The 10,884-nt window shown below is 36.4% G+C and overlaps 2 protein-coding genes across 2 annotated transcripts; both read right to left on the minus strand.

The window, feature by feature from the left end:
- Positions 1-481: 481 nt before the first annotated feature.
- LOC144649599 (BTB/POZ domain-containing protein 6-A-like) lies at positions 482-2,144 on the minus strand. Its single transcript, XM_078509126.1, has one exon. The coding sequence runs from the start codon at positions 2,103-2,105 to the stop codon at positions 1,290-1,292; it is 816 nt and encodes a 271-aa protein (XP_078365252.1). The 5' UTR covers positions 2,106-2,144; the 3' UTR covers positions 482-1,289.
- Positions 2,145-6,927: 4,783 nt separating this feature from the next.
- LOC144649606 (BTB/POZ domain-containing protein 6-like) lies at positions 6,928-8,672 on the minus strand. The gene has a single exon (XM_078509136.1). The coding sequence runs from the start codon at positions 8,617-8,619 to the stop codon at positions 7,261-7,263; it is 1,359 nt and encodes a 452-aa protein (XP_078365262.1). The 5' UTR covers positions 8,620-8,672; the 3' UTR covers positions 6,928-7,260.
- Between the last annotated feature and the right edge of the window lie 2,212 nt (positions 8,673-10,884).

The following is a 10,884-nucleotide window of genomic DNA, read 5'->3' on the forward strand; positions in this document are numbered from 1 at the left end:
AAAATCAAGCATGAATTTCCTCAAACAAAAAAATAGACTACGAGCAGTCTCTATTCTTTTGCAGAGTCCGTCGAGCGTGAAACGAAAAAATAAACAACCGCGCGCCTCGCTCCGCCTCCTCTCCATGCGCGTTCATTTATTTTTTTTTTTAGCTTCAAGCTCGATGGACTCTTCGAAAACGTTTTTCGCTTTTGCTCGACGGACCCTGCGAAAAACTAGGGACTGCTAGTAGTCTTTAAAATAATGGAAGGTTTTGAACTTCGTGGAACGAAGAATACCCAGCTAAGCAAATGGCGTTGCAGGTACCATGGGAAGTTTTTTGCTTTGCTTAACTCAACGAAAACACGATTTAAAAGCACGAGACATCTTTGAAACTCGCATTTTTTGTTATTGAATAGGTAAAGAAATCCTCAATAATAGTTATTGATACTAAAAACTGTCAAGGATAATCAAGATTTGAGGTTGCGTTTCACTTAATACAAGTATAGACTGTCCGCGGTAATAAGAGACAGGTCTCTTTTGCCATTTACATGTTATATTAGATGATATAGTGGTAAGTACATGGAAAACTTATGGAATACAATAAATGAATTCTTCTGTTTGGTGATTTTAATTTGATAGGTTAAAAAACGTTATACTTAACTTTATACTTTAACAACTTTCATCCCACCATTAACAATTATCTAGTTTGTAATACATGTCTCAGCACAACTTATGCCATTGTCAGTTATAGAGTTCGTTAAATTCGAATATAAACATTTATAAACACAAGAGGCGTGTCACGCAATACAGTACATAATGAATGTCACAGAATACAATGAACACCGTAAATAATTAAGAGTACATAACACTGGACACAACAGTTACAAACATAGCAGTGTATATTACAAAAAGGGGAACAGTAGGTGATGTTATTAACAGTGAAATAACAACCTAAAATCATATTATTAATCATATATCCCATTGTTCCATTTTTTTTTAATAAAAAGGATTTTCACTAGCTACTACTTTATTGAGTGTCCAATTCAAGGACTTTTCCCATTAATTGATCTTCTGATGAGGCTAGTTAAGGTCAGTTACAGCAAGTGATAAAGTGATGTAGAGCAATGTCAGCTATACCAAATAATCCAGATGTGTAAACAACAAAGAAAAATAAAACACAGCAATCAAATAAATCCATTCAATTTTGAGGTATAAACTGGGACAAACTTTAAGAAAATTACAGCATAACTGCTGCACTTCGCAACTCTCCTAACTCACAATCAAGTAAACAATTACAGTTTACAATATCACTCAGTTACATTGAATAACAACTCTGCACATACACTTGGGTTAACCCATCCATAAACAGGATGATGAGTTAAACAAAAATGCTTAAATTCAAATGTCACTCCTGAATATTCACCACCATTTACACCTTCTTCGCCATAGAAATAGCCAGGGCCATCCACCCATGCCCTAATGTAGAACATGCGATTTTTGTGTACAAGAACTGGATCATCAAATAATACATCAAAACCATAATAAAATCCATTGTTACTCTCCCTCCTCTCAGATGTAAAGGTCCCAGTTTTGGCTTCAAGAACTGTGTCAACATCACTATCAGAAGTATATACCTGTAATTTGATTGTGAATTTACCACCGTCATTACCCAACATTGAGACACCATACAACATTATGTCTTTGTCAACTCCGAGTGGAAACCAGTCATCTTTATCAGGATAATTTTTAATGCTTCTGCCATGAGGGGCAAAATTCTTGAATCTACAACATCGTAAAAGAGAAAGTTCTCTATGAACATCCAAAAAGCCAACTGGTGAAGTCAGAGTGGAATTGAAATACTTCAGAATGTTACTTGTTTCCTTTCTCGTTAAAATCTTGCTTGGAAGAACAACATCACTGAATTCGTTTTGCTTCATGATTGGAAAACGTATATTTTTCACAATCTGTTCTCCAAGGACTTGTCTTTTGACAGAACCATTCGCTTTCAATTGTTGCCTCTTGCATTCTTCTTTTGCCCAGCAATCTACAGCCTTGAACAGTTCCACTTCTCTGATGTTCAGTGTATCTCTTTCTACCAACTGTTTTAGAAAAGATTTCTCCATGCTCAGAAATTCATTTGATTTCAAGGCCTCTTCTGTCCCTTTGTCCCGACGATTCCAATCAATGAGTATCAATAATCAATAAAATCAATAGTTATCAATAATAATCAATTGATTGATATTGATTGATATTGATAATCAATTAAAATCAAAGCCGCAATGTTGAGTGATTTTCGATTTTCATTGATTTTCATTGATTGCCATTGATTGTCATTGATTTCTATTGAAAACTTAAATCGGTTTTATTTTTATTTATTTTTTTTAATAAATCTCACGGACGAGGACAGAGACCCAATTTTATTTCTGATATCCGATTACTGAAGTAAAGTACCACAGAAACAACAGTAATAATTACCGGTAACAGTAACTTTTTATTATATTCATTTCTTTGCTGTATCATCCTATTGACATGTATTGACAACTATTTCAAACATGCATTTCCTGCAATTTAGTCGGTGTGTTCGTTTATATGACATTAACAATAGAGTTACTCGAACTAGACTTCAATATTGTTTTGTTTTCTCAATTCTAGATAGATCAGTGCAATCAAACAGAAACAATTTAACAATTAAATAAAATTTAACAATTTAATAAAATCGACTACACAAGAAATAGAAATCTTCACAGACATGGCGCCGATGATGTGTTTCAGTGTGTTTGCAAACGCGCCGGGAAACGCGTTAAATCAAGCAAATGCCTTTGTAGCCGGGTTTTTACTGTTGCACAATCAGCTATTGATTATCAATTAAAATCAATGAAAATCAATGAAATTAAGACGGCTCGGTGAGTGATTTTCGATTTTTATTGATTATGTAAATTAATCAATATCAATCAATTGATTACTATTGATTAATATTGATTATATTGATTGAAATCAATGATTGATTTTCATTGATTGAAATCGTCGGGCTTTGTCGATCACATTCCAGCAGTGAAATAAAAGATCTTTATTTTCATATTGTTGAGTGTGTTTTAAGACGCAAAACACGTTTGATAAATCCAGATTCTTTCCTAAGTACTCAGTACATTCATCGGTTAAGCAAGGAATCATGTATTTCTCGGCCAGATACAACACTTGCATCACGTTATTTCCGTTCAAGCAAACTTCGTCGGTGTAGATGTAACGCAACAACTCCAACATACCTTCGTATTCACAGTCAGGGAGATCAATATGTTCTTTGGTTTCAGCCATTTCACCGCAAAACATAGCAAAAAACACAGGACTGCAAATCGACAACAAGAACTTGTGAGCTGGAATTTCCACCTTGCTTCTCTTACTGTCACGCTCTCCATATTTTCGGGACGCTTGCACAACAAATTTGACGTCACTTATAATCTCGTTGTTGAACAAAGACTTGCATCTTTCTTTGCGATCCATTGCCCATTTCTTTGCAAGGGCTTGAAGTGCAGACATGATAATTTTCGGGCGTTCTTCCGTTCTTTTCCGTTCCTTCAGGATTTTAGCGGATTCAGTTTGGGCAGCGGCATGCTTTTTGATAGGGTATTTCGCTGTATAACACTACACAAACATTCACCACTAATAAAAGGCGCGCAATACATGCAGAAGCGATAATGTTTGACACGACAAGGGCATGAAGGGGGGTCTTAACCCTCGTTATTAGTTGTTATAGCCATCTATTGTGTGCTTTTCTTTTTTCAAAATTTGTTTATTCATATGTGATAATGACTTTATAGACTTCCCGAATAGTGTGTTTTTTTTCCTTTTTATTTTTCTGTTTATTTGTGAATCCGTTTCCTTGCCGACCTGTAATTTATTTTCATTTAATGCTAATGTCAACTGGCTGCCTGGCTCCACTAGCCGCTATGGTTATTCCAGGAAGCCAGTTTTCTTGCTTTGATTTTCCTCTCTGTATTAATATTCATGTAGTGCAAGAGTACATTAAAGGTTGTTGTTGTTGTTGTTGTTGTACGTACACGAACATTTATACCCACACCGCGGTACAACGTTTTCATTTTATTGAATTTTTTTGCATATAGTAGAAAGCCCTTGGTTACTCTACGAATTGTTAGCTGTGACGTCACATGACGTCTTAAGATCTGCCATCAGGCTAGAAAATAACGGAATTTATACAGAATCAGGCCAAAATGCTAATGAAATAAGGTGTACATTTTGACCATTTTGGTCGGAAATGCGGTTTAGGTATAAGTAGGGCTTTCCACAAATTGCTCGGCAACTTTTGTCAACTTTTCTTTAAGCAACATTTTTCCTCTCGAGCAACTTGTTGCATTTTGAGCAATTTCTAGACCGAAGATTGTCGGAATCTTGTCCGAAGGCCTTACGAACGTTCCGATGTTTTTGTGGAAGACGGTTCGACTTTAGACTCATTTCCCATAATAACTTGTAGATTTAGTCAGCAAACATGGGCATGACGTCATCGATATCTTCACGATTTTTCTTAGTGAAAGAAATCCTTGTAATTAGACAAATTTTGCCTTAAAATTTTATTTACCTTAATTATTGCATGAAATTTTCGCGACACGTTAATTTCGTGATTTTGAGTTGCGCATATTTCGCGACACTTAAATTTTGCGATTTTGCGAAAATTTTGTATTTTGAATCACATTAATTTCGCGTTTCTGAGTAAGACACAATTAACTTTTCCTTGGCAATATTATTTAACATGCTCTTGAAATAAATAAAACGACTTCATCAGAGGAACAGTAACGAATAATACCGGGGTTTAGTTCGTCTGCAACGCAGGATATAGGAAAAAGCTGCACTTTTTTTAGAATTTTCGCCCATGTGTTTTAGTCAGTTTATATTTCGATATGTTTTACGATTTTGTTGAGCTATTTTTTTGTCAAGAAAAAAAAATTCTTAGATGTTGCAATGGACGTACGGTAGTCAGTTAGTCTGAGCGATGTTTGTGTGTTATACCAATCAGTATGGGGCTACTATCAAGAACCAATCAAATTACCGCTTTTACAGGTGTATCGGTATGTTAAGCCCGGGTAAGAAGATTTGCTTCCGATTTGCGATTTGACTGACCTCATTTCGCCATTCACAGGGGTGCATTTTATGTATATTACACCGAAGTGTGTGTTGGTTTTAAACCGAAAAGCGTTTGGAATTCGTCACATTCTTGGCGTAAGATTCATATAGCCTTTCGCCTCTGGTTTAAAATCACGGTTGCCATATTTCTCTTCCGTCATCCTTTCCTTCCTCTTCTGTGCATGATCTCAACCCGCTGCATTTTAGCCAGAATAGTTTCAAGGAATCAAAAAGTAGATGCTGCAAAAATAATGGGTAAATAAGACGAAGTTAAAGATGAATTCCAGTCCGTACTGCGCAATCTCGGCCGCAATGTTTATGTGAGCCCACACGAACGAATGTTTACAAGCAAAACTAAAAATTTCGCGACAAACTTACCTTTTTCTTCATAATTAACGCCAGATATCCTTACAGAACAAATAATAACGAGTAGAGGAACCTTGACGCTATTTCAAACCGACGTTTCAGCTCATCGGAAATTCTTGAACGAAACGAACTGTAATGGCGGACTAAAAAACTTCATGTATGCTGTCACCGAAGTGTAACGTTTCAACGAATTCAAAACAAAAACGAAGACAAACCCCGAGTCTGCGCAGTACGGACTGGAAATCAGCTTTAAATCTTAGTTTGCATTGCTAGGAGATCAAAGAATAGGAGAAACTAACATTTTTATAATTTACTTTGCTGAACTGATATTTTTTAAGTAGCCACCAATACCACTAAGTGTGCTTCATAACTTCGTTGGTACAGACTTCATGTATGATATATCAGTGCAACGTCTTAACCTATTAGGCAGTTTATCGGTGCAATCTTCTATTATTTTTAGGGTCGAGTGGCTCGACAGTGGAGTTTTTGAATCCTAGTGGTCTCAGCCTCCTGCCGTTTCTGTTGAATCTTTTCGTAAAAGCACAGCACGTCTCTGAATCCAGTTGTTGGGACAATCCACAGCACGGGGAAAGGGGGGGGGGGGAGGGGTACTCCCTAAAGTGGACTTTATGGGGTGGCTCCACCCGAATGGGGTACCTTTTTCAGGCTGTAGGTATACAAAAGGTACCCCTTTTTGGTGGAGCCTCCCTCCCCCCTAGGGAAAAGTGTAATTTAGTTATTTAAAAGGGCCTTTCGAAATATCTCGATCAAACTTACCGAACAGTTGATTCATTAAAATTTTTAAAGGGGTTACTCAAGTGAAAATTAAGAAAATTAATGTTGTAACTCTTCTGTAAGTATGTGAAAGGGGTACCATTTTCTATCCAATGCGTATGACTGGGGTACCTTTTATGTCAAAAAGGGTATATGAAAGGGTGTAGTTTGGACCTTATAAAGTCTTCCAGTGATATGCTGGGTACTGTAGTGTTTATCAAAACTCAAGAAAACAATGTTTCCTTTATATTGGATTAAAAAATATTTGAGGGTTCAATTTCTTTCCTCATAAAAGTGTTTTTATACTAATGTTTTGTGAAGTTTGTGATTAGTCTACCTCAAAACCGAAGGGCTGAAAATATAAAACAGAAAACCTAACTGAAAGTTAAAAAAAGAAACTGAAAACAAAATTAACATCAATCCTGGATAAGCTTAATCATATTTTGAACAACCTGGCCCAGGGCTCTTCATTTTCTAGTTCTGGGGTTGTCATTTAGCCACCTGCTTGGCAGCTGCTACTGATACAGAAAACCTGTTTCTTTGCTTTACTCTGGAACGATGAAGTGCTTTGGAATGAAACTTTGGACTTTTTGGGAAATCACATAATCTTAATACACTTTATTGTAAAACAGACTTTTTACTAATATGCAATACACTAATTGATGCTAAAATTAAGTGATCCATTGTAACAAAAGGTACTTAAGAGCAATCAAACAATGAACAGGTAATACTCAAACTAAGTAGAGAAAGGTCTGTATGTCCATTGATCGCCTTAAAAGAAAACTTAACAACAAATGGAGGACATAGCTCATAACAAAAGAATAAAATATAAAAAAAGTTCATAAAATATATATTAAAAACAATAATGTGATCCTGATTCATCTCAATGTGATTAAACCACCTGACTGCATTTTAAGTTTTTATAATCAGTTGTCAACAACTTAAATTTGCAGCACTCAGACTGGGTTTGCCTCCAGTGGAACGGTCCTTCTGTTATTCTCAGGGTCATTCTTTAATTCTAAATAAAAGTTCTGCACACATACTTCGCGGAAGTTCTCCATAGATGGGGTCAAGAATGGCATCCTGATGTTCAATGTCAAACTGCACTCCAGAAACATCAGCGGAATGAACAACCTCATTTCCAAGCCAATAACCAGGACCATCTACTGACGTTTCAATGAAGTAGACAACATCTCTCTCCACAGAAAATGGCTCGTCAAAAATAACATCGAAGCCATAATAAAATCCACTGCCACACATCCTTCTCTCTGATGTATAAGTCCCAGTGTTAGATGCAAGGTATATTGAATCATCATCCTCCCCAAAAATCCAAATTCTCAATGTGACAGTAAATTTACCACCGTCATTACCTAAAAGAGAAACACCATGCAATATAATGTCTTTGTTAACATCGAGTCCAAACCAGTCTGCCTCATTAGGATCATTTTTGAGGTATCTTGCATGATGAAAACTCTTGAATCTACAACATCGTAACAGGGAACCCACTCTATGAACATTTGGAAAACCAACTGGTGAAGTCACAGTAGAGATGAAATATTTCATGATGTCACTTGTTTCCTGTTGAGTCAAAATATTACTTTCGAGGACAGCATCCACGAACTCATTCTGCTTCATGATTGGAAAACGGATATTTTTCACAATCTGTTCTTCAAGGACTTGTCTTTTGACAGAGCCGTCCGCTTTAAGTTGTTGCCTCTTGCATTCTTCTTTTGCCCAGCAATCTACAGCCTTGAACAACTCCACTTCTCTGATGTTAAGCGTATCTCTTTCTACTAACTGGTTTAGAAAAGATCTCTCCATGCTCAGAAACTCATTTGATTTCAAGGCCTCTTCCGTCTCTTTGTCGATCAAATCCCAGCAATGACACAAAAGATCTTTATTTTCATACTGTTCAGCGTGTTTAAAGACGCAAAACACGTTTGATAGATCCAGATTCTTTCCTAAATACTCAGTACATTCACTGGTCAGGCCAGGAATCATGTATTTCTCGGCCAGATACAACACTTGCATCACGTTATTTCCGTTCAAGCAAACTTCATCAGTGTAGATGTAACGCAACAACTCCAACATACCTTCGTATTCACAGTCAGGGAGATCAATATGTTCTTTGGTTTCAGCCATTTCACCGCAAAACATTGCAAAAAACACAGGACTGCAAATCGACAATAAGAACTTGTGAGCTGGAATGGCAATCTTGCTTCTCTTGTTGTCACGCTCTCCATATTTTCGGGACGCTTGTACAACAAATTTGACGTCACTTATGATCTCGTTGTTAAACAAAGACTTGCATCTTTCTTTGTGATCCATTGGCCAGTTCTTTGCAAGTGCTTTCACCATTGACATGGCAATTTTCAGGGACCTTGCCGTTTTCTAACCTTACTGTTTTCGAAATCGTTTTCTCTATCTTTTGCAAGTTTTTGCGGATTCAGTTTGGACAGCGGGTTTCGTTGTGATAAGAGATGCTGTTGTATAGTACTACACCAGGATTACAGCTAGATTCGAATAAACAGCACGCAATGCATGCAGAAGCGATGACGTTTGGGCAAGGGGTCGGTGTTAAGGCGGGGGGTATACCCGAATTTGAATGGAATTTTAGGAGGTTTAGAAAAAAAAAAATTGAAACAACACCAGACAGTTGACCCCGCGCAAGAGCACTCCAGGTTATGGTCATCACATCAAATCTCCAATTTTTCTTATTTCTCATCTCATTATTTTAATAATTCTTTTAGAAAAACTTTCTCCTCCCAAAAATCCCCCAAAATTTACAAAACACCTTCCGTCTCACTCAACGACATTTCTTGAACAGTCAGTAGAAAGTTCAGCTCTTTCAATTGCAATAGTGCTTGTGAATTTTGCTCTGAAGCAGCTTTTTCCATTCCTCTGATGCGTTGCAAAGTCGACCAAAGCTTTTCGTCGCGGTTTCGAAATTATAAATCGGTGCGCCGATGGGCGGAATGAGCATTGTAGACTGAGCCTTGATTTCACTCTGTGCTAAATAGCTGGAAGAATTTGCCATGCAAACGCCTTTTAACTATTTTACTTTTGACTAAAGTGAAAGAAAAAATACTTTCATTAATTCCCTTTATTATTTATTTAGAAATCATTTCCCATTAAACACCAATGCTCCTTAATCCTAACTTGTAGATTTCTGTTCCTTGTCCGTATTTTAAAATGTTTACATTCATGTCGCTTCTAATTGAACAGACAAGAACTTTAAATTCACTCTTACATTTAAAACACATCCTTTCATGAATTCAGTTGGAAATTCTTTTCGCCTGTTCTTTTCATTTCATGAGAAAGCGCAAATTTTTCTAACATTTTAATAAGTTTAATACTATTTCATTAATGAGCTTCAAAGGAAAATACAATCTAATCAAAGATGACCATATGAATATGAAAACTATACGCAATTCCTTCCGTCCATTTTATTTCATAAAAAAATCCATAGAGGGATGCATGTGCAATTTGATAATAAACAATTATTGGATTAGGTTTTCGCATGATAGTGCGAGAATTGTCAATACATGGCTGAGATTTGTGTTATCTGCCGAAGCCAAAGGTTGAGGCGGATAACAAACCGAGGCCTTGATAATTTCGCTATCATGCGGAAACCGAATCCAATAATTGTTTCATTGGACATTGCAAGTGCCCAGCAAAATAATAAAAACACACTATTTTTTATGGCGACACAAGAAAACCCAGTTAAAGACGATTCAGCCATCGCTTCTCTCTTTTTCTCTCATTGAATAGCAAGACTATCAGCGTTTGCATGATTCCATACGAAGCTATTTATCTGTACTCGTTTATCTGTAGAAATTTTGGGAGCACTGCAAAATTTTGAGGGAAAGAACAGCTGCGCTCAGACACTCGTGAGGTATTGTTTTAGCCATTCGAACAACAAAATTCATATCTTCTAGCCACCGTGTAATATCCTCTCTTTAGAATCTCGTATTTTCTGGGTACTGTTTTGCGCCCGAAACGACTAAAACATAGCCGTCTCATATTTACGTATTCTCAATAAACTTGCCAGACGCCGCCTAAATTATTATCACTCTTTCCAGTCCAAGATTTTTCCTTTCTTCGCAAATTTATTTACACATAACAATTAGCAGGAACGCTTCAAATCCTGACTTTATATTTATTTATAGTTTAATCTGAACGTTTTGCTCTTCTAAAGAAACAACCACAAATTTTAGCATAATCATGCATTTTAAAGCAAACTTAACCAACTACATTACTCGCTTGACCTAATATTTACAATTGCAAACTCACGTTGCTTATCTTCTCGATACCGTTATATTTCAAATATATTGTCTCAATATAAAATTTCACTAGTCTATGATCGATGATTCTAAATTCAAATTCGATCGGGAATACACGGCCCCACAAGCTTCAAGCTTTAAACCCAACCATGTCTAAATATAGGTAATTTATTATTGATTATGATTTTCTCCGGCCTTTCTCCGCCAATATTCGCATGTTTACATAATTTGCAATGCACTTGCAAAATAACACATTTCTCAAGAATGCATGGCAACAATCGCAATAGCGAATGCATAAATTAAATAAACAAGAAACGGGATACCAAAACGTAAAAATACATCAAAT

This window comes from Oculina patagonica, chromosome 1 (genome assembly GCF_052425735.1).
Source record: "Oculina patagonica isolate OP01 chromosome 1, crgOcupat, whole genome shotgun sequence".
Lineage (NCBI taxonomy): Eukaryota > Metazoa > Cnidaria > Anthozoa > Scleractinia > Oculinidae > Oculina > Oculina patagonica.